This window comes from Hyla sarda, chromosome 7 (genome assembly GCF_029499605.1).
Source record: "Hyla sarda isolate aHylSar1 chromosome 7, aHylSar1.hap1, whole genome shotgun sequence".
Classification (NCBI taxonomy): Eukaryota; Metazoa; Chordata; class Amphibia; order Anura; family Hylidae; genus Hyla; species Hyla sarda.
The window spans coordinates 12,633,103-12,658,791 of record NC_079195.1 but is presented as its reverse complement, the minus strand read 5'-3'; the positions used below and the strand labels follow the sequence as shown (position 1 = coordinate 12,658,791).

General features: G+C 43.8%; 1 protein-coding gene and 1 long non-coding RNA gene across 18 annotated transcripts in view; one reads left to right on the top strand and one right to left on the bottom strand.

Moving 5' to 3' along the window:
- The window catches only part of ABLIM1 (actin binding LIM protein 1), a 349,855-nt gene that overhangs the window by 181,049 nt on the left and 143,117 nt on the right, over positions 1 to 25,689 (bottom strand). For 16 of the 17 annotated variants that reach the window (XM_056530890.1, XM_056530886.1, XM_056530881.1 and 13 more), the window contains exon 2: positions 17,678 to 17,812. In XM_056530890.1, coding sequence (XP_056386865.1) covers positions 17,678 to 17,812 — 135 coding nt within the window. Of the gene's footprint in view, positions 1 to 1,998; positions 2,077 to 17,677; positions 17,813 to 25,689 lie in introns of those variants that run through there. The other variant, XM_056530893.1, reaches the window with a different exon arrangement.
- LOC130282549 (uncharacterized) overlaps positions 2,093 to 25,689 on the top strand; it is a 56,020-nt gene continuing 32,423 nt past the window's right edge. Inside the window, exon 1 of the long non-coding RNA XR_008846445.1 lies at positions 2,093 to 2,241. This is a non-coding gene — a long non-coding RNA (uncharacterized LOC130282549). The remainder of the gene's footprint in view (positions 2,242 to 25,689) is intronic.

The window sequence follows — 25,689 nt, the reverse complement described above, 5'->3', positions numbered from 1 at the left end:
ACAGATAATGTATAGATGTGACTTGCAGTCCTATGTAACACCACAGATAACACAGTGATAACTCTCTGAGTACAGATAATGTATAGATGTGACCTGCAGTCCTATGTAACACCACAGATAATACAGTGATAACTCTCTGAGTACAGATAATGTATAGATGTGACCTGCAGTCCTATGTAACACCGCAGATAACACAGTGATAACTCTCTGAGTACAGATAATGTAGTAGATGTGACCTGCAGTCCTATGTAACACCACAGATAACAGTGATAACTCTCTGAGTACAGATAATGTATAGATGTGACCTGCAGTCCTATGTAACACCACAGATAACACAGTGATAACTCTCTGAGTACAGATAATGTAGTAGATGTGACCTGCAGTCCTATGTAACACCACAGATAACAGTGATAACTCTCTGAGTACAGATAATGTAGTAGATGTGACCTGCAGTCCTATGTAACACCACAGATAACACAGTGATAACTCTCTGAGTACAGATAATGTAATAGATGTGACCTGCAGTCCTATGTAACACCACAGATAACACAGTGATAACTCTCTGAGTACAGATAATGTATATATGTGACCTGCAGTCCTATGTAACACCGCAGATAACACAGTGATAACTCTCTGAGTACAGATAATGTATAGATGTGACCTGCAGTCCTATGTAACACCACAGATAACACAGTGATAACTCTCTGAGTACAGATAATGTATAGATGTGACCTGCAGTCCTATGTAACACCACAGATAACACAGTGATAACTCTCTGAGTACAGATAATGTATAGATGTGACCTGCAGTCCTATGTAACACCACAGATAACAGTGATAACTCTCTGAGTACAGATAATGTAGTAGATGTGACCTGCAGTCCTATGTAACACCACAGATAACAGTGATAACTCTCTGAGTACAGATAATGTAATAGATGTTCCCTGCAGTCCTATGTAACACCACAGATAACACAGTGATAACTCTCTGAGTACAGATAATGTATAGATGTGACCTGCAGTCCTATGTAACACCTCAGATAACACAGTGATAACTCTCTGAGTACAGATAATGTATAGATGTGACCTGCAGTCCTATGTAACACCACAGATAACAGTGATAACTGAGTACAGATAATGTATAGATGTGACCTGCAGTCCTATGTAACACCACAGATAACACAGTGATAACTCTCTGAGTACAGATAATGTATTGATGTGACCTGCAGTCCTATGTAACACCACAGATAAGACAGTGATAACTCTCTGAGTACAGATAACGTATAGATGTGACCTGCAGTCCTATGTAACACCACAGATAACACAGTGATAACTCTCTGAGTACAGATAATGTATATATGTGACCTGCAGTCCTATGTAACACCACAGATAACACAGTGATAACTCTCTGAGTACAGATAATGTATAGATGTGACCTGCAGTCCTATGTAACACCACAGATAACACAGTGATAACTCTCTGAGTACAGATAATGTATATATGTGACCTGCAGTTCTATGTAACACCACAGATAACACAGTGATAACTCTCTGAGTACAGATAATGTATAGATGTCACCTGCAGTCCTATGTAACACCACAGATAACACAGTGATAACTCTCTGAGTACAGATAATGTATAGATGTGACCTGCAGTCCTATGTAACACCACAGATAACACAGTGATAACTCTCTGAGTACAGATAATGTATATATGTGACCTGCAGTTCTATGTAACACCACAGATAACAGTGATAACTCTCTGAGTACAGATAATGTATAGATGTGACCTGCAGTCCTATGTAACACCACAGGTAACAGTGATAACTCTCTGAGTACAGATAATGTATAGATGTGACCTGCAGTCCTATGTAACACCACAGATAACACAGTGATAACTCTCTGAGTGCAGATAATGTATAGATGTGACCTGCAGTCCTATGTAACACCACAGATAACACAGTGATAACTCTCTGAGTACAGATAATGTATAGATGTGACCTGCAGTCCTATGTAACACCGCAGATAACACAGAATTATTACTGGGCCTTGCTCCATCCATATGTCCTGTGCTGCTGTAGAGCCTCAGGTTGGAGATCACTGTTGTCCAGTCTATATAGATCTGATATGTTGTGTCATTGTTTTAGATGGCGGTGTGTGTGACATCATCAGTCGTTTGCTTTTCTCAGGCTCCGCCCACAACGCCGGCTTCGCTCTCATTGCTGAGAATGTTCTGGATTCCTGGTAAGTTGCTTTTATCTGATACATTAATCAATAAGGGCGACCATGGCGACATCCTTCAGCGTCTTCTCCTCCCCGCAGGTCAATTATCCCCCGCTCCGCTGTCTGGCGCATTCGATGAGTTTCTCCCCCCCCCCCCCCCCCCCTGCACCCGACTCCTTCTATCAGGAGACTGAAAACATGTCACCCCCCAGGGCCCAGAGTCTGAAGGGCCCAAGAAGTCCCTCAAGACACCGGTATTATACTTGGCACAAGGGGCACTGAACACATTTTACATTAGGTCCCGGTAGAAGAATCTCGGAGTAGGAATTGTTACATGCTGGGAGATGTAGCCGCAAGGTGCAAAACTACAACTCCCAGCATGCCCGGACTGACTAGAAACTAAACTGACTAGAACAAAGCCCTAGGAAACACAGAGGATGCTGAGAACAACTGCACAGAGTCTACACTATAATCCGCACCATACTGCAAAAGTCAGCAATCTATAAAGCAGTGTTTACAGTGGTGTCCCGGTACAGGACTTGGTCCTGTCCCTTGTCTAAAGTCCTTTCAGCCAGAGTCCCTTCATTCCCATAGGGCTCTCCTGCAGGGCTTACCCCTGGTCGCCTCATGTAAATTGTGTTATATGTATAGGAAATATTGTGTATAGGACCTTAGCAGGTCACGTGCCTTTAATTATGCTTGTACTATGGTTCAAGGACCTTAGAGGACTTATTATATAAAGAAGCACAAACATCTCAGCAGAAATCTCAATCCATCTAGGCCCAAAGCCTAAGAACCTGCAGCCACTAAACGTGAGTCACCAAAGCTCAACCTGCGTAATCCTGGGTGACTACTATCAGCTCAAACCTTCTAAATTAGTAGCACAGTGACCTGCATAAAAGCTCATTGCTTCCAAGTCCCAGCAAACCTGTGAGGAACCTGTATCCCGGTTCACTCTTGAAAAGACTGTTATGTTAAAGACTGTTTCATAAATTCCGCAAGTAAAGTCTCTTCAGTTTATTCCTGAAATCTGCTGCGGACATTCCGTTATTTCTCCCTGCCGTTTGTGGGACGGTTGGCGGTAGGAACATTACTATAGAGGAAAGCTCACCCTGGCGTCACGACATCTAGGGTTAATAGTAGGGATCAACCGTTAATCAGTTTGGCCGATAAAAATTGGCCGATATTCACAATTTTGGACATTATCGGTATTGGCAATTGCCTTGCCGATAATGCCCCGCCCCCCACACACAACCCCCCCCCCCACCGCACAGCACCCCGCACCATTGCCTCCCCCATCCCCAATGTTATAATTACCTGTTCCCGGGGTCCACGCTACTTCTGGCTCCTGCTGTGTCCTGCATTACGCTGTGCGCAATGACGAGTGACGTCCTCAACGCAACGTCACCATCAGTGCGCACAGTGACAGCTCAGGACGGCGCCGGAGCCAGAAGTAGCGCGGACCCCGGGAACAGGTAATTATAAAACCGGGGATGGGGGAGGCAATGGGGCAGCGGCAGTCTCTGGCTGGGGCGGTGAGGTGGAGCGGTGCGGTGGTTGGACTAAAGACCGGCAGGGGGGGGCCCCGGGAACAGGTAATTATAAAATTGGGGATGGGGGAGGCAATGGTGCAGGGTGCGGTGCGGTGGGGGGAGGGGTTTGTATGTGGGGGCAGGGCATTATCGGCAAGGTAATTGCCAATACCGATAATGTCCAAAATCGTGAATATCGGCCAAACCGATAAACGATCGATCCCTACTATTAACCCTAGATGTCGTGACGCCAGGGTGAGCTTTCCTCTATAGTAATGTTCCTACCGCCAACCGTCCCACAAACGGGTTGAGTCAGGGGAATGTGCTGAAATAGCCGATAACTTATACCAGAATATCGGTATAAGTTATCGGCTATCGGCCTTAAAGTCCGCAGAGTATCGGTATCGGCCCTAAAAAAATCGATATCGGTCGATCACTAGTTAATAGCACCAGACCCTGCACTTACACCACTGCAACACCCCAGTCACCGTTACTCTCCTGGTTCACCACATTACCAACTAGGGTGCCTCAAACTGTTGCAAAACTACAACCCCCAGCATGGCCGGACTGACTAGAAACCAAACAAGGTGCTAAAAAAAAAACACATACAGAATTCTGGAAACTACTGCACAGAGCAGACACTATAATCCGCACCGTGCTGCAAAAGTCATCAATCTATAAAGCAACGTTTCCCAATAAAGCAGTGTTTATCAAGCAGGGTGCCTCAAACTGTTGCAAAACTACAACCCCCAGCATGCCCGGACAGCCGTTGGCTGTCCGGGCATGCTGGGAGTTGTAGTTTTGCAACAGATAGACAGCCTGCTCTACTGCACACTGAAGTCCTATGTGCTGCTGTGGACAGTGTGTCAATGCAAAGTAACAGTCACATGATCGGAGGGTAAACATCGGCGCGGCATTCAGGTTCACGTCCGCAAACCAAGCACGTGAGGGGTTATGTAATACACAGAGCCCGGGGCCATCAGAGCCAGTATCACACAGAATAGGATGAGATACAGTGGGCTCAAGAGACTGTATCACACATGATAGACTTAAATACACTGGCTCAGCACACAGAATCACATGATCATTTTGATATGCTTAGATACACCGCTCAGCAGACAGTATCATACAGTACATGATAGGCTTAGATACACAGCTCAGCAGACAGTATCATACAGTACATGACAGGCTTATATACACAGCTCAGCAGACTGTATCATACAGTACATGATAGGCTTAGATACACAGCTCAGCAGACAGTATCATACAGTGCATGATAGGCTTAGATACACAGCTCAGCAGACAATATCATACAGTACATGATAGGCTTAGATACACAGCTCAGCAGACAGTATCATACAGTACATGCTAGGCTTAGATACACAGCTCAGCAGACAGTATCATACAGTACACGATAGGCTTAGATACACAGCTCAGCAGACAGTATCATACAGTACATGATAGGCTTAGATACACAGCTCAGAAGACAGTATCATACAGTACATGATAGGCTTAGATACACAGCTCAGCAGACAGTATCATACAGTGCGTGATAGGCTTAGATACACAGCTCAGAAGACAGTATCATACAGTACATGATAGGCTTAGATACACAGCTCAGCAGACAATATCATACAGTATATGATAGGCTTAGATACACAGCTCAGCAGACAGTATCATACAGTACATGATAGGCTTAGATACACAGCTCAGAATACAGTATCATACAGTACATGATAGGCTTAGATACACAGCTCAGCAGACAGTATCATACAGTACATGATAGGCTTAGATACACAGCTCAGCAGACAGTATCATACAGTACATGACAGGCTTATATACACAGCTCAGCAGACTGTATCATACAGTACATGATAGGCTTAGATACACAGCTCAGCAGACAGTATCATACAGTGCATGATAGGCTTAGATACACAGCTCAGCAGACAATATCATACAGTACATGATAGGCTTAGATACACAGCTCAGCAGACAGTATCATACAGTACATGCTAGGCTTAGATACACAGCTCAGCAGACAGTATCATACAGTACACGATAGGCTTAGATACACAGCTCAGCAGACAGTATCATACAGTACATGATAGGCTTAGATACACAGCTCAGAAGACAGTATCATACAGTACATGATAGGCTTAGATACACAGCTCAGCAGACAGTATCATACAGTGCATGATAGGCTTAGATACACAGCTCAGAAGACAGTATCATACAGTACATGATAGGCTTAGATACACAGCTCAGCAGACAATATCATACAGTATATGATAGGCTTAGATACACAGCTCAGAATACAGTATCATACAGTACATGATAGGCTTAGATACACAGCTCAGCAGACAGTATCATACAGTACATGATAGGCTTAGATACACAGCTCAGAAGACAGTATCATACAGTAAATGATGGGCTTAGATACACAGCTCAGAAGACAGTATCATACAGTACATGATAGGCTTAGATACACAGCTCAGCAGACAGTATCATACAGTACATGATAGGCTTAGATACACAGCTCAGCAGACAGTATCATACAGTACATGATAGGCTTAGATACACAGCTCAGCAGACAGTATCATACAGTACATGATAGGCTTAGATACACAGCTCAGCAGACAGTATCATACAGTACATGATAGGCTTAGATACACAGCTCAGAAGACAGTATCATACAGTACATGATAGGCTTAGATACACAGCTCAGCAGACAGTATCATACAGTACATGATAGGCTTAGATACACAGCTCAGCAGACAGTATCATACAGTACATGATAGGCTTAGATACACAGCTCAGCAGACAGTATCATACAGTACATGATAGGCTTAGATACACAGCTCAGAAGACAGTATCATACAGTACATGATAGGCTTAGATACACAGCTCAGCAGACAATATCATACAGTATATGATAGGCTTAGATACACAGCTCAGCAGACAGTATCATACAGTACATGATAGGCTTAGATACACAGCTCAGAATACAGTATCATACAGTACATGATAGGCTTAGATACACAGCTCAGCAGACAGTATCATACAGTACATGATAGGCTTAGATACACAGCTCAGAAGACAGTATCATACAGTACATGATAGGCTTAGATACACAGCTCAGAAGACAGTATCATACAGTACATGATAGGCTTAGATACACAGCTCAGCAGACAGTATCATACAGTACATGATAGGCTTAGATACACAGCTCAGAAGACAGTATCATACAGTAAATGATAGGCTTAGATACACAGCTCAGCAGACAGTATCATACAGTACATGATAGGCTTAGATACACAGCTCAGCAGACAGTATCATACAGTACATGATAGGCTTAGATACACAGCTCAGCAGATAATATTCTGCATGACTGGTTTAGATACAGCAGATTAGCAGATAATCTAGAACATGGTAGGTTTAGTTACTCATCTCAGCAGACAGTATCACTTATAATGGGTTTAGATACTTAGATACTAAGTAGACATAAGCTTAGATACATTGTCCCTAGTAAGTTATCGCCTCTGCTCACATAATATTTACTTCTTACAATAGCTGCCTATAGATAAAGACGTCTTCACTGCAATATAAGAGGTGGCAGCTCCTTCCTATAGACAAAGCCGGCATTGTAGTCCCCAGCAGTCCTATGTAACACCACAGATAACACAGTGATAACTCTCTGAGTACAGATAATGTAGTAGATGTGACCTGCAGTCCTATGTAACACCACAGATAACAGTGATAACTCTCTGAGTACAGATAATGTAGTAGATGTGACCTGCAGTCCTATGTAACACCACAGATAACAGTGATAACTCTCTGAGTACAGATAATGTAGTGGATGTGACCTGCAGTCCTATGTAACACCACAGATAACACAGTGATAACTCTCTGAGTACAGATAATGTATAGATGTGACCTGCAGTCCTATGTAACACCACAGATAACAGTGATAACTCTCTGAGTACAGATAATGTATAGATGTGACCTGCAGTCCTATGTAACACCACAGATAACAGTGATAACTCTCTGAGTACAGATAATGTATAGATGTGACCTGCAGTCCTATGTAACACCACAGATAACAGTGATAACTCTCTGAGTACAGATAATGTATAGATGTGACCTGCAGTCCTATGTAACACCACAGATAACAGTGATAACTCTCTGAGTACAGATAATGTAGTAGATGTGACCTGCAGTCCTATGTAACACCACAGATAACACAGTGATAACTCTCTGAGTACAGATAATGTATAGATGTGACCTGCAGTCCTATGTAACACCACAGATAACACAGTGATAACTCTCTGAGTACAGATAATGTAGTAGATGTGTCCTGCAGTCCTATGTAACACCACAGATAACACAGTGATAACTCTCTGAGTACAGATAATGTATAGATGTGACCTGCAGTCCTATGTAACACCACAGATAACAGTGATAACTCTCTGAGTACAGATAATGTATAGATGTGACCTGCAGTCCTATGTAACACCACAGATAACACAGTGATAACTCTCTGAGTACAGATAATGTAGTAGATGTGACCTGCAGTCCTATGTAACACCACAGATAACACAGTGATAACTCTCTGAGTACAGATAATGTATAGATGTGACCTGCAGTCCTATGTAACACCACAGATAACAGTGATAACTCTCTGAGTACAGATAATGTATAGATGTGACCTGCAGTCCTATGTAACACCACAGATAACAGTGATAACTCTCTGAGTACAGATAATGTAGTAGATGTGACATGCAGTCCTATGTAACACCACAGATAACACAGTGATAACTCTCTGAGTACAGACAATGTATAGATGTGACCTGCAGTCCTATGTAACACCACAGATAACAGTGATAACTCTCTGAGTACAGATAATGTATAGATGTGACCTGCAGTCCTATGTAACATCACAGATAACACAGTGATAACTCTCTGAGTACAGATAATGTATAGATGTGACCTGCAGTCCTATGTAACACCACAGATAACACAGTGATAACTCTCTGAGTACAGATAATGTATAGATGTGACCTGCAGTCCTATGTAACACCACAGATAACACAGTGATAACTCTCTGAGTACAGATAATGAAGTAGATGTGACCTGCAGTCCTATGTAACACCACAGATAACAGTGATAACTCTCTGAGTACAGATAATGTATAGATGTGACCTGCAGTCCTATGTAACACCACAGATAACAGTGATAACTCTCTGAGTACAGATAATGTAGTAGATGTGACATGCAGTCCTATGTAACACCACAGATAACACAGTGATAACTCTCTGAGTACAGACAATGTATAGATGTGACCTGCAGTCCTATGTAACACCACAGATAACAGTGATAACTCTCTGAGTACAGATAATGTATAGATGTGACCTGCAGTCCTATGTAACATCACAGATAACACAGTGATAACTCTCTGAGTACAGATAATGTATAGATGTGACCTGCAGTCCTATGTAACACCACAGATAACACAGTGATAACTCTCTGAGTACAGATAATGTATAGATGTGACCTGCAGTCCTATGTAACACCACAGATAACACAGTGATAACTCTCTGAGTACAGATAATGAAGTAGATGTGACCTGCAGTCCTATGTAACACCACAGATAACAGTGATAACTCTCTGAGTACAGATAATGTATAGATGTGACCTGCAGTCCTATGTAACACCACAGATAACAGTGATAACTCTCTGAGTACAGATAATGTATAGATGTGACCTGCAGTCCTATGTAACACCACAGATAACACAGTGATAACTCTCTGAGTACAGATAATGTATAGATGTGACCTGCAGTCCTATGTAACACCACAGATAACACAGTGATAACTCTCTGAGTACAGATAATGTAGTAGATGTGACCTGCAGTCCTATGTAACACCACAGATAACACAGTGATAACTCTCTGAGTACAGATAATGTATAGATGTGACCTGCAGTCCCATGTAACACCATAGATAACACAGTGATAACTCTCTGAGTACAGATAATGTATAGATGTGACCTGCAGTCCTATGTAACACCACAGATAACACAGTGATAACTCTCTGAGTACAGATAATGTATAGATGTTACCTGCAGTCCTATGTAACACCACAGATAACAGTGATAACTCTCTGAGTACAGATAATGTAGTAGATGTTCCCTGCAGTCCTATGTAACACCACAGATAACACAGTGATAACTCTCTGAGTACAGATAATGTAGTAGATGTGACCTGCAGTCCTATGTAACACCACAGATAACACAGTGATAACTCTCTGAGTACAGATAATGTATAGATGTGACCTGCAGTCCTATGTAACACCACAGAGAACACTGTGATAACTCTCTGAGTACAGATAATGTAGTAGATGTGACCTGCAGTCCTATGTAACACCACAGATAACACAGTGATAACTCTCTGAGTACAGATAATGTAGTGGATGTGACCTGCAGTCCTATGTAACACCACAGATAACAGTGATAACTCTCTGAGTACAGATAATGTATAGATGTGACCTGCAGTCCTATGTAACACCACAGATAACAGTGATAACTCTCTGAGTACAGATAATGTATAGATGTGACCTGCAGTCCTATGTAACACCACAGATAACACAGTGATAACTCTCTGAGTACAGATAATGAAGTAGATGTGACCTGCAGTCCTATGTAACACCACAGATAACACAGTGATAACTCTCTGAGTACAGATAATGTAGTAGATGTGACCTGCAGTCCTATGTAACACCACAGATAACACAGTGATAACTCTCTGAGTACAGATAATGTATAGATGTGACCTGCAGTCCTATGTAACACCTCAGATAACACAGTGATAACTCTCTGAGTACAGATAATGTAGTAGATGTGACCTGCAGTCCTATGTAACACGACAGATAACAGTGATAACTCTCTGAGTACAGATAATGTAGTAGATGTGACCTGCAGTCCTATGTAACACCACAGATAACACAGTGATAACTCTCTGAGTACAGATAATGTATAGATGTGACCTGCAGTCCTATGTAACACCTCAGATAACACAGTGATAACTCTCTGAGTACAGATAATGTAGTAGATGTGACCTGCAGTCCTATGTAATACCACAGATAACAGTGATAACTCTCTGAGTACAGATAATGTAGTAGATGTGACCTGCAGTCCTATGTAACACCACAGATAACACAGTGATAACTCTGAGTATAGATAATGTAGTAGATGTGACCTGCAGTCCTATGTAACACCACAGATAACACAGTGATAACTCTCTGAGTACAGATAATGTATAGATGTGACCTGCAGTCCTATGTAACACCACAGATAACAGTGATAACTCTCTGAGTACAGATAATGTATAGATGTGACCTGCAGTCCTATGTAACACCACAGATAACACAGTGATAACTCTCTGAGTACAGATAATGTAGTAGATGTGACCTGCAGTCCTATGTAACACCACAGATAATACAGTGATAACTCTCTGAGTACAGATAATGTAGTGGATGTGACCTGCAGTCCTATGTAACACCACAGATAACAGTGATAACTCTCTGAGTACAGATAATGTATAGATGTGACCTGCAGTCCTATGTAACACCACAGATAACACAGTGATAACTCTCTGAGTACAGATAATGTAGTAGATGTGACCTGCAGTCCTATGTAACACCACAGATAACACAGTGATAACTCTCTGAGTACAGATAATGTAGTAGATGTGACCTGCAGTCCTATGTAACACCACAGATAACACAGTGATAACTCTCTGAGTACAGATAATGTATAGATGTGACCTGCAGTCCTATGTAACACCTCAGATAACACAGTGATAACTCTCTGAGTACAGATAATGTAGTAGATGTGACCTGCAGTCCTATGTAACACGACAGATAACAGTGATAACTCTCTGAGTACAGATAATGTAGTAGATGTGACCTGCAGTCCTATGTAACACCTCAGATAACACAGTGATAACTCTCTGAGTACAGATAATGTAGTAGATGTGACCTGCAGTCCTATGTAATACCACAGATAACAGTGATAACTCTCTGAGTACAGATAATGTAGTAGATGTGACCTGCAGTCCTATGTAACACCACAGATAACACAGTGATAACTCTCTGAGTACAGATAATGTATAGATGTGACCTGCAGTCCTATGTAACACCACAGATAACACAGTGATAACTCTCTGAGTACAGATAATGTATAGATGTGACCTGCAGTCCTATGTAACACCACAGATAACACAGTGATAACTCTCTGAGTACAGATAATGTATAGATGTGACCTGCAGTCCTATGTAACACCACAGATAACACAGTGATAACTCTCTGAGTACAGATAATGTAGTAGATGTGACCTGCAATCCTATGTAACACCACAGATAACACAGTGATAACTCTCTGAGTACAGATAATGTATAGATGTGACCTGCAGTCCTATGTAACACCACAGATAACACAGTGATAACTCTCTGAGTACAGATAATGTATAGATGTGACCTGCAGTCCTATGTAACACCACAGATAACAGTGATAACTCTCTGAGTACAGATAATGTAGTAGATGTGACCTGCAGTCCTATGTAACACCACAGATAACAGTGATAACTCTCTGAGTACAGATAATGTATAGATGTGACCTGCAGTCCTATGTAACACCACAGATAACACAGTGATAACTCTCTGAGTACAGATAATGTATAGATGTGACCTGCAGTCCTATGTAACACCACAGATAACACAGTGATAACTCTCTGAGTATAGATAATGTAGTAGATGTGACCTGCAGTCCTATGTAACACCACAGAGAACACAGTGATAACTCTCTGAGTACAGATAATGTAGTAGATGTGACCTGCAGTCCTATGTAACACCTCAGATAACACAGTGATAACTCTCTGAGTACAGATAATGTAGTAGATGTGACCTGCAGTCCTATGTAACACCACAGATAACAGTGATAACTCTCTGAGTACAGATAATGTAGTAGATGTGACCTGCAGTCCTATGTAACACCACAGATAACACAGTGATAACTCTGAGTATAGATAATGTATAGATGTGACCTGCAGTCCTATGTAACACCACAGATAACACAGTGATAACTCTCTGAGTACAGATAATGTATAGATGTGACCTGCAGTCCTATGTAACACCACAGATAACACAGTGATAACTCTCTGAGTACAGATAATGTATAGATGTGACCTGCAGTCCTATGTAACACCACAGAGAACACTGTGATAACTCTCTGAGTACAGATAATGTAGTAGATGTGACCTGCAGTCCTATGTAACACCACAGATAACAGTGATAACTCTCTGAGTACAGATAATGTATAGATGTGACCTGCAGTCCTATGTAACACCACAGATAACACAGTGATAACTCTCTGAGTACAGATAATGTAGTAGATGTGACCTGCAGTCCTATGTAACACCACAGATAACACAGTGATAACTCTCTGAGTACAGATAATGTATAGATGTGACCTGCAGTCCTATGTAACACCACAGATAACACAGTGATAACTCTCTGAGTACAGATAATGTATAGATGTGACCTGCAGTCCTATGTAACACCACAGAGAACACAGTGATAACTCTCTGAGTACAGATAATGTAGTAGATGTGACCTGCAGTCCTATGTAACACCACAGATAACAGTGATAACTCTCTGAGTACAGATAATGTAGTAGATGTGACCTGCAGTCCTATGTAACACGGCAGATAACACAGTGATAACTCTGAGTATAGATAATGTAGTAGATGTGACCTGCAGTCCTATGTAACACCACAGATAACACAGTGATAACTCTCTGAGTACAGATAATGTAGTAGATGTGACCTGCAGTCCTATGTAACACCACAGATAACACAGTGATAACTCTCTGAGTACAGATAATGTAGTAGATGTGACCTGCAGTCCTATGTAACACCACATATAACACACAATAAAAACTCTCTGAGTACAGATAATATAGTAGATGTGACCTGCAGTCCTATGTAACACCACAGATAACAGTGATAACTCTCTGAGTACAGATAATGTAGTAGATGTGACCTGCAGTCCTATGTAACACGACAGATAACACAGTGATAACTCTCTGAGAACAGATAATGTATAGATGTGACCTGCAGTCCTATGTAACACCACAGATAACACAGTGATAACTCTCTGAGTACAGATAATGTAGTAGATGTGACCTGCAGTCCTATGTAACACCACAGATAACACAGTGATAACTCTCTGAGTACAGATAATGTAGTAGATGTGACCTGCAGTCCTATGTAACACCACATATAACACACAATAAAAACTCTCTGAGCACAGATAATGTAGTAGATGTGACCTGCAGTCCTATGTAACACCACAGATAACACGGTGATATCTCTCTGAGTACAGATAATGTAGTAGATATTACCTGCAGTCCTATGTAACACCACATATAACACACAATAATAACGCTCTGAGTACAGATAATGTAGTAGATATTACCTGCAGTCCTATGTAACACCACATATAACACACAATAATAACGCTCTGAGTACAGATAATGTAGTAGATATTACCTGCAGTCCTATGTAACACCACACATAACGAATACTGATAATCCTATGACAATCTCAGCTCTGCTACATCTGTGCTATGATTCCTGTATTGCACTGACCTCCCTCTTGCTGTGACCTCCCGGTTCTGTGTTTGGACCAGTTATGGGCAGGGGCCTCCCTGATACTACAAGTGGTCTCTGTTATCAGCAGCTGCGGGTCACGTTATCAGGGGGGGCTGTCACAGGACACACAATGGCCATTATAAGAGCCGCTGCCTCTGGTCTATGGAGATGATGAGGGGTCTTGGTGTCGGAGCTCTTCCTAACAGCAGCACAGTGGGCCGCGCAGGAGCGGAATGGAGATCACATAGGGTAGATCCCCTAATAAAGTGTTTCCCAACCAGGTGCCTCCAGCTGTTGCAAAAGTACAACTCCCAGCATGCCCGGACAGCCAAAGGCTGTCCGGGCATGCTGGGAGTTGTAGTTTTGCAACAGCTGGAGGCACCCCGGTTGGGAAACAATCCCCTAATATCACTAGATCCCAGATCTCCTATGGGCACCTACATTCTGGGGCACAGCTTTATGAAAAGTGTCTAAAAGAAAAACTGTCTTTGTTACCCATTGTAGCCAATCACAGGACAGCTCTAATTTCCCTCAGTAAGCTTAAAAGTGCTGCCCCCCACCTACAAACATCTTCCCCACCTCCATACTACTGCCCCATCTCCAAACATCTTCCCCACCTCCATACTACTGCCCCACCTCCAAACATCTTCCCCACCTCCATACTACTGCCCCACCTCCAAACATCTTCCCCACCTCCATACTACTGCCCCACCTCCATACTACTGCCCCACCTCCAAACATCTTCCCCACCTCCATACTACTGCCCCACCTCAAATCATCTTCCCCACCTCCAAACATCTTCCCCACCTCCATACTACTGCCCCACCTCCAAACATCTTCCCCACCTCCATACTACTGCCCCACCTCCATACTACTGCCCCACCTCCAAACATCTTCCCCACCTCCATACTACTGCCCCATCTCCAAACATCTGCCCCACCTCCATACTACTGCCCCACCTCCAAACATCTTCCCCACCTCCATACTACTGCCCCATCTCCAAACATCTGCCCCACCTCCATACTACTGCCCCACCTCCAAACATCTTCCCCACCTCCATACTACTGCCCCACCTCCATACTACTGCCCCACCTCCAAACATCTTCCCCACCTCCATACTACTGCCCCATCTCCAAACATCTGCCCCACCTCCATACTACTGCCCCACCTCCAAACATCTTCCCCACCTCCATACTACTGCCCCACCTCCATACTACTGCCCCACCTCCAAACATCTTCCCCACCTCCATACTACTGCCCCACCTCCAATCATCTTCCCCACCTCCAAACATCTTCCCCACCTCCATACTACTGCCCCATCTCCAAACATCTGCCCCACCTCCAAACATCTTCCCCACCTCCAAACATCTGCCCCACTTCTATACTACTGCCACATCTCCAAACATCTGCCCCACCTCCAAACATCTGCCCCACCTCCAAACATCTGCCCCACTTCTATACTACTGCCACATCTCCAAACATCTTCCCCACCTCCATACTACTGCCCCACCTCCAAACATCTTCCCCACCTCCATACTACTGCCCCACCTCCAAACATCTTCCCCACCTCCAAACATCTGCCCCACCTCCAAACATCTGCCCCACCTCCAAACATCTGCCCCACCACCAAACATCTGCCCCACCACCAAACATCTGCCCCACCACCAAACATCTGCCCCACCTCCAAACATCTGCCCCACCTCCAAACTTCTGCCCCACCTCCAAACATCTGCCCCACCTCCAAACATCTGCCCCACCTCAAAACATCTCCACACCTCTAATCTCTGCCCCACCTCCAAACTTCTGCCCCACCTCCAAACATCTGCCCCACCCCTGAAGTTCATTTCCACCTCCAAACTACTGCCACACCCCTAAACTTCAGCTTCACCTCCTAACTAACGCTTCTGCTTCCGACTGCTGCACCACCTCAAAACTACTGCTCCAGGTCAAACTACTGCACCGTCTCCAAAATACTGCTGCACCTTAGACTCTGCCTCCAAACTACTGCTCCACCCCACAGTACTGCCTTACCTCTAAACTACTGCACCACCCCAAATTACAGCTCTGCACTCCTCCACCTCCACTACTGCAGCACCTTCAAACTACTGCCTCACATCCAAACTACTGCTTTTCCTCCAAAATACTGTTCCACCCCTAAACTACTGCCTCACATCCAAACTACTGCTTTTCCTCTAGTCTATTACCACCTCAAACTACTGTTCCATCTCCAATCTACTTCTCCACCTCCACACTACTGCTTCTCCTCCAAAATACTGCCCCACCCCTAAACTACTGCCTCACCTCCAACTACTAAAACTACTTCTGCACTCCTAAACTGCTGCGCCACCTCCAAACTACAGCCTCATCTCAAAATGATTGTTCTACCTGCATGTCACACCCCAAACTAATGCCCCTTCCCTAACGTAGTGCTCCACCCCCAAACTACTGCACCACTCCAAATCCTGCTCTACCTACTAAACAACTGCCTCACCGTAAAATACTGCGTTACCCACTAAACTACTGCACCACCCCAAATTACTGCTCTACCTAGTAAACTACTGCACCACCTCAAATTACTGTTTACACACTAAATAACTGCACCACTCCCAATTACTGCTTTACCCACTAATCTACTGCACCACCCCAAATTACTGCTCTACCTACTTAACTACTGCACCACCTCAAAATACTGCTCTACTCACTTAACTACTGCACCACCCCAAATTACTGCACTACCTACTTAACTACTACACCACCCCAAATTACTGCTCTACCTACTAAATTACTGCACCACTCCAAAATACTGCTCTACTTACTAAACTACTGCACTACCCCAAATAACTGCTCTACCTACTAAATTACTGCACCACCCCAAAATACTGCTCTACTCACTAAACTACTGCACCACTTCAAATTACTGCTCTGCCTACTAAACTACTTCACCACCTCAAACTACAGCTTTACCCACTAAACTACTGCACTGCCCCAAAATAATGCTCCATATATAAACCACCTCCAGTTCCACACTACTGCCCCACCCCTGAACTACTACCCCACTTCCAAATTTCTGTCCCACTCCAAAATACTGCTCTACCCACTAAACTACTGCACCACTAACAAATTAATGCTATACCTACTAAACTACTGCACCTCCCCAAATTACTGCACTTCATACTAAACTACTGCACCAACACATATTCCGTCATGGACAGCCATCCCTACCTTTGCATATGAAGCACTTGATGTGGAAATGCTTGGACTGGACACGTAGCACCTCGCCTTTGCACGGTTCCCCACATTTATGGCAGCGGATGATGGGCTTCTCCGTAGATTGGCCGGGGTCCTGAGAATGGGCGACTGGAAAAGAGAGACAAAGTGGGGGTCATTGATCATATCCAGTACCAACTGGTGTTACACAACATTGTGACGTCATATAGCAGCACATGGGGCACCTACAGCTCAAACATACTGACCCACAATGCATAGGAAAAAGAGAACCCCCCCCCCCGAAAAACAAAGAGCGCCCATATAGTGGGATCAGCCAACCATGTGCTACTTATAGGGTCGCCGGCCCTTTAAATGGACGTGTGCTCAGGTGGTTCTGGTGAGTGACACTTCAGGACAAGGCCCCATTGTCTCGGCGCAGTGTTGTGATTCATTACTCCGGCTTCATAATTAAAAAATGCAGCGACCACGCTCGGATCGGGTTTCAGGCTCAATATTTCTGGTAAGACAATACGTCCCGAAACCGGAGGAATTCCGAAAATATTATAATGATCGCAAAAATGTCGAAAAGATGAAGTGATGGCGATTCCGGGAGAACAAAGGCTCCAGACGTCTGATGGGGTGAAATGGAGAACCTGTCAATGAGGACTGCAGTCTTCCCTCACAGTATAAGACCCTAGGCCAGTGTTTCCCAACCAGTGTGCCTCCAGCTGTTGCAAAACTACAACACCCAGCATGCCCCGACAGCCTTTGGCTGTCCGGGCATGCTGGGAGTTGTAGTTTTGCAACACCTGGAGGCACCCTGCTTTGTAAACACTGCTTTATAGATTAATGACTTTTGCAGTATGGTGCGGATTATAGTGTTTGCTCTGTACAGTTGTTTCCAACATTCTAGGTGTGATTCCTAGTACCTAGTTGTAGTCAGTTTTGTTTCTAGTCAGTCTGGGCATGCTGGGAGTTGTAGTTTTGCCACAGCTGAAGGGATTCTGCTTTGTAAACACTGCTTTATAGACTGCTGACTTTTGCAGTATGGTGCGGATTATAGCGCGCACTCTGTGCAGTTGTGCCCTTCCCCCCCCAGATTTTTAAAAGGTTACATCCAGTGCTCAAGTCCTGCAGGAACGTGTAGGAACTGAGTTCCTGCACCTTTTTCACAGCAGAAACACTGTTCCCATTAGCAGGAGTCCTGCACTACCAGCCCTTGAGTGGAAGAGTTCCCACACTTTTTTTCCTGGGACTTTTCCCCTGGTTACATTTTTCGAATACAGATCATCTCAAGCTATATAATTTACTAATACAGTGCTTTCACAAACTGTCCTGGCTTCAGCATGTTTTTGTTTGATTCACCCCTTACAGGAAGTTGTGTAGTCCTCTCATTGTCAGTGAGGTGTTGTCTCAGCAGCTACATGGATCCTCCCTCTCTCCTGATAGGAAGTTGTGTAGTCCTCTAATTGTCAGTGTGGTGTTGTTGCAGCAGCTCCCTGGCTCCTCCCTCTCTCCTGACAGGACATTGTGTAGTCCTCTCATTGTCAATGTGGTGTTGTCTCAGCAGCTCCCTGGCTCCTCTTTCTCTCCTGACAGGATGTTGTGTAGTCCTCTCATTATGAGTGTCGTATTGTCTCAGCAACTCCCCGGGATCCTCCCTCATCCTCTGTTTTCTCAGGAGGCATCACTGGATCATGTCTCTGAGCTCTAGCCCCGCCTTCTGAGTGATGTCATCACCTCTGACCAGCCCCTTCAGCCAGAGGTGTAGCTTGCAGTTTCGGGGCCCAGATGCAAAATCTGCAACAGGGCCCCATATGCCAATTATTGTACTGCTCTCTTATAGGGAAGATGTGCTTTGGGACCCCCCTTAGGCACCAGGGCCCCCGGTGCGACTGCTACCTCAATAGCTACACCCCTGTCTTCAGCCTACATCACCATCTCCCAGTCATACAGAGAAATATATCTTTATTGGGACACTTAAAGGGGTACTCCCGTGGAAACCTTTTATTTTTTTATTTTTTTTAAATCAACTGGTGCCAGAAAGTTAAACAGATTTGTAAATCACTTCTATTAAAAAATCTTAATCCTTCCAGTACTTTTTAGGGGCTGTATACTAAAGAGAAATCCAAAAAAGAAATGCATTTCCTGATGTCATGATCACAGTGCTCTCTGCTGACCTCTGCTGTCCATTTTGGGAACAGTCAAGAGCAGGGGAAAATCCCCATAGCAAACATATGCTGCTCTGGACAGTTCCTAAAATGGACAGCAGAGGTCAGCAGAGAGCACTGTGGTCATCACATCAGAGGAAATGCTTTTATTTTTTGGATTTCTCTTTAGTATACAGCCCCTAAAAAGTACTGGAAGGATTAAGATTTTTTTTCCTCTTCCTTTTTGTGTGTTATTTACTAAGATGCCCTTTTTTGAACCATAACAATTGTATTTAAAGGAGTACTCCACTGCTCAGCGTTAGGAACAAACTGTTCCGAACGCTGGAGCCCGCGAGAGGAGCTTGTGACGTCATAGCCCCACCCCCTCATGACATCATAGCCCCGCCCCCTCAATGCAAGTCTATGAGTCTATGAATTGCATATTCTAAAAATCCTTATGTAGAACTGTAAAACAATTTAAAAAAAAAGAAAGGAAATAGTTAAATAGTTTAAGCGCTCCCCACCATATTAAAGGGGTACTCCGGTGGAAAACTTTTTTTTTTTTAATCAACTGGTGCCAGAAAGTTAAACAGATTTGTAAATGACTTCAATTAAAAAATCTTAATCCTTCCAGTACTTAATAGCTGCTGAATACTACAGAGGGAATTCCTTTCTTTTTGGAACACAGAGCTCTCTGCTGACATCACGAGCACAGTGCTCTATACTGACATCTCTGTCCATTTTAGGAACTGTCCAGAGCGGCATATGTTTGCTATGGGGATTTTCTCCTACTCTGGACAGTTCTTAAAATGGACAGAGGTGTCAGCAGAGAGCACTGTGGTCATGGTGTCAGCAGAGAGCACTGTGCTCCAAAAAGAAAAGAATTTCCTCGGTAATATTCAGCAGCTAATAATTCATTAAAGCATTAAGATTTTTTAATAGAAGTAATTTACAAATCTGTTTAACTTTCTGGCACCAGTTGATAAAAAAAAAAAAAAAAAAACAGTTTTCCACTGGAGTACCCCTTTAAGCTGTGGCTTTGCCAAAATCACTCACTTTTGGTAGTTTTTACACATCTTCCTGGCTGTCGGTTTTTCAGCAAACACATTTTACAGAGTGTTTTCCAACTTACTCGGAGTGTTTTTAGCATCTTGTCGGGACCACGCCCCTTCTAACAAAAAAACACGCCCATTTTCTAGGTTAAAAAAACCCTCAGAGGCCCTTATTTACTAAGAGTGTTGTGTAGTTTTCTTTGTGGTTTTAAAGGGATTATCCAGGAAAAAACTTTTTTTTATATATCAACTGGCTCCAGAAAGTTAAACAGATTTGTAAATTACTTCTATTAAAAAATCTTAATCCTTTCAGTACTTATGAGCTTCTGAAGTTAAGGTTGTTCTTTTCTGTCTAAGTGCTCTCTGATGACACCTGTCTCGGGAACCGCCCAGTTTAGAAGCAAATCCCCAGAGAAAACCTCTTCTAAACTGGGCGGTTCCCGAGACACGTGTCATCAGAGAGGACTTAGAAAGAAAAGAACAACCTTAACTTCAGAAGCTCATAAGTACTGAAAGGATTAAGATTTTTTAATAGAAGTAATTTACAAATCTGTTTAACTTTCTGGAGCCAGTTGATATATATATATATATATATATATATATATATATATAAAGTTTTTTTTCCTGGAATACCCCTTTAACCCCTTAAGGACTCAGCCCATTTTGGCCTTAAGGACTCAGACAATTTAATTTTTACGTTTTCATTTTTTCCTCCTCGCCTTCTAAAAATCATAACTCTTATATTTTCATCCACAGACTAGTATGAGGGCTTGTTTTTTGCGCGACCAGTTGTCCTTTGTAATGACATCACTCATTATAACATAAAATGTATGGCGCAACCAAAAAACACTTTTTGTGGGGAAATTAAAACGAAAAACGCAATTTTGCTAATTTTGGAAGGTTTTGTTTTCACGCCGTACAATTTATGGTAAAAATGACGTGTGTTCTTTATTCTGAGGGTCAATACGATTAAAATGATACCCATTATTATATACTTTTATATTATTGTTGCGCTTAAAAAAAATCACAAACTTTTTAACCAAATTAGTACGTTTATAATCTCTTTATTTTGATGACCTCTAACTTTTTTATTTTTCCGTATAAGCGGCGGCATGGGGACTCATTTTTTGCGCCATGATCTGTACTTTTTTTGATACCACATTTGCATGTAAAAAACTTTTAATACATTTTTTATAATTTTTTTTTTAATAAAATGTATTAAAAAAGTAGGAATTTTGGACTTTTTTTTATTTTTTTTCATTCACGCCGTTAACCGTACGGGATCATTAACATTTTATTTTAATAGTTCGGACATTTACGCACGCGGCGATACCAAATAAGTCTATAAAAATTTTTTTTTCGCTTTTTGGGGGTAAAATAGGAAAAAACGGACATTTTACTTTTTTATTGGGGGAGGGGATTTTTCACTTTTTTTTTTACTTTTACTTTTACATTTTTTACATTTTTTTTTACACTTGCATAGTCCCCATAGGGGACTATTCATAGCAATACCATTATTGCTAATACTGATCTGTTCCATGTATAGGACATAGAACAGATCAGTATTATCGGTCATCTCCTGCTCTGGTCTGCTCGATCACAGACCAGAGCAGGAGACGCCGGGAGCCGGACGGAGGAAGGTGAGGGGACCTCCGTGCGGCGTTATGAATGATCGGATCCCCGCAGCAGCGCTGCGGGTGAGCCGATCATTCATTCAAATCGCGCACTGCCGCAGATCCCGGCACCTGAGGGGTTAATGGCGGACGCCCGCGAGATCGCGGGCGTCGGCCATTGCCGGCGGGTCCCTGGCTGCGATCAGCAGCCGGGATCAGTCGCGCATGACACGGGCATCGCTCCGATGCCCGCGGTTATGCTTAGGACGTAAATGTACGTCCTGGTGCGTTAAGTACAGGCGTCCTTAAGGGGTTAATTCCCCAAATTTTTTTTTTTTTTTTACACGTTTCGATCTGTCGGGTTTTCCTCAGTTCCAATCCACCACATTTTCTGTGAAAACCTTAGTAAATATGTTGGGTTTTTGAGGAAAAATGTCAGGAACACGCCCCTTTTCAGTGACCACGCCCCCTTTTCGGGTTTTCTTAGCAAAATGGAGAGTAAGGGGGGAGATTTATTAAAACCTGTGCAGAGGACAAGTTGCCCAGTTGCCCATAGCAACCAATCAGATCACTTCTTTCCTTTTGCAGAGGCCTTGTTAAAAATGAAAGCAGCGATCTGATTGGTTGCTATGGGCAACTCAGCAACTTTTCCTCTGCACAGGTTTTGATAAATCTTCCCCCTTAGTCTGTTTTTTTTTTCAATTCTGGCGCAAATTCTGGCGCAGACAAATCTGGCGCACAACCCGACAAAACATGTCGGGTTTGCAATAGCGAATGAGGGCCAGAGTGTTTACAAAACTGTCGTTTTTTGCGGTGTAAATTTTGGATGCACATTTGGTCGTACGGTCGCAGCGACAAAAATTTTAGGCGCACAAACCGATAAAAAAACAGTCGCGAGGCATTTAGTAAATGAGGGCCAAAGTGTTGCACAGGCGTGTGCCTAAATTTAGTCCAAAAAAGTCGGGTTTTTGCTTAGTAAATGAGGCCCAATGTATACGGCATACAGAATTGCGGACACAGCTTCTCATGGGACTAGACCAGTGTGCCTCCAGCTGTTGCAAAACTACAACTCCCAGCATGCCCGGACAGCCGTTGGCTGCCCGGGCATGCTGGGAGTTGTAGTTTTGCAGCAGCTGTAGGTGCACTTTTTGGGAAACACTGACTTAAGATTGTCGGGGCATGCTGGGAGTTGTACTTTAGCAACAGCTGGAGGCACACAGGTTGGGAATCGGTAGTCCAGACAGATACAATTGTTACGGAGCCTCAGCTGTGGTATTGGATCAGTACAGGATGTCGGTAATAATGGATCTTATTCCCTAGAGCAGTGGTCTCCAACCTGTGGACCTCCAGATGTTGCAAAACTACAACTCCCAGTATCTGGAGGGAGGTCCGCAGGTTGGAGACCACTGCCCTAGAGCATCAGAGGAATTGATACACGACGTCTATTAGAAAGGTGCAGAACCTTTCCTCATGCAGTGAATTGTTTGTATGTTCTTGGGGGGGGGGGGTCCTATTAATATTCTTGGGGGGGGGGGGTTCCTATTAATTGGGCAGAACTCCTATTACTTCTCTTGGGAAAGGGGTCTCCTATTATAGCTTTTGGGAAGGTAGACTCCTAATTTTACCCTTGGGGAGGAGGGTGGGGACTCCTATTATTACTTTTGGGGGGCTTCTACTGTTACTCTCGGGGTCTCCTATTACTACTTTAGAGGGCTCCAATTGTTGCTCTTAGGGAAGGGGGCACTTATTATTACCCAGTGGCTCCTTTTATTAATCTTAGGGGGCTCCTATTATTCTTAGGGAAGGGGGGTTATTTTGGGGGGGGGGGGGGGGGAGCTGTTACTCTGGGGGGGGGGGGGGGGGCTCCTATTAGTTTTAGGGAAGGGGGGAGCTTATTTGAGGGGGATCCTATTATTACTGTTAGGTAAGGGGGGGGCTCTTATTACTCTTAGAGGGCTGCTACTATTACTCTCTGGAGGCTCCTATTATTATTATTATTCTTAAGGAGCTATTATTACTTGGGGGAGGGGCTCCTATTATTACTCTGGGGGGGCTCCTTTTATTCCTGTGGGGGCTCCTATTATTACTCTGGGGGTGGGGGGCTCCTTTTATTCCTGTAGGGTCTCCTATTATTACTCTGGGGGGGTCCTTTTATTCCTGTGGGGTCTCCTATTATTACTCGGGGGGGCTCCATTTATTCCTGTGGGGTCTCCTATTATTACTTGGGGGGGCTCCATTTATTCCTGTGGGGTCTCCTATTATTACTCTGGGGGGGGGGGGGTCCTGTTATTCCTGTGGGGTCTCCTATTATTAGTTGGGGGTGGGGGGCTCCTTTTATTCCTGTGGGGGCTCCTATTATTACTCTGGGGGGTGGGGGGCTCCTTTTATTCCTTTGGGGTCTCCTATTATTACTCTGGGGGGGGCTCCTTTTATTCCTGTGGGGTCTCCAATTATTACTCTGGGGGGTGGGGGGCTCCTATTATTCCTGTGGGGGCTCCTATTATTACTCTGGGGGTGGGGGGCTCCTTTTATTCCTGTGGGGTCTCCTATTATTACTCTGGGGGTGGGGGGCTCCTATTATTCCTGTGGGGGCTCCTATTATTACTCTGGGGGTGGGGGGCTTCTTTTATTCCTGTGGGGTCTCCTATTATTACTCTGGGGGGGCTCCTATTATTACTCTGGGGGTGGGGGCTCCTTTTATTCCTGTGGGTTCTCCTATTATTACTCTGGGGGGGGCTCCTTTTATTCCTGTGGGGGCTCCTATTATTACTCTGGGGGGGGCTCCTTTTATTCCTGTGGGGGCTCCTATTATTACTCTGGGGGGGGGGGCTCCTATTATTCCTGTGGGGTCTCCTATTATTACTCTGGGGGTGGGGGGCTCCTTTTATTCCTGTGGGGGTTCCTATTATTACTCTGGGGGTGGGGGGGGTCTCCTTTTATTCCTGTGGGGTCTCCTTTTATTACTCTGGGGGTGGGGGGCTCCTATTATCCCTGTGGGGGTTCCTATTATTACTTTACTCTGGGTTGGGGGGGCTCCTTTTATTCCTGTGGGGTCTCCTGTTATGACTCTGGGGGTGGGGGGGGGGCTCCTTTTATTCCTGTGGGGGTTCATATTATTACTCTGGGGGTGGGGGGCTCCTATTATCCCTGTGGGGGTCTCCATTTATTCCTGTGGGGTCTCCTATTATTACTCTGGGGGGGGGGGCTCCTTT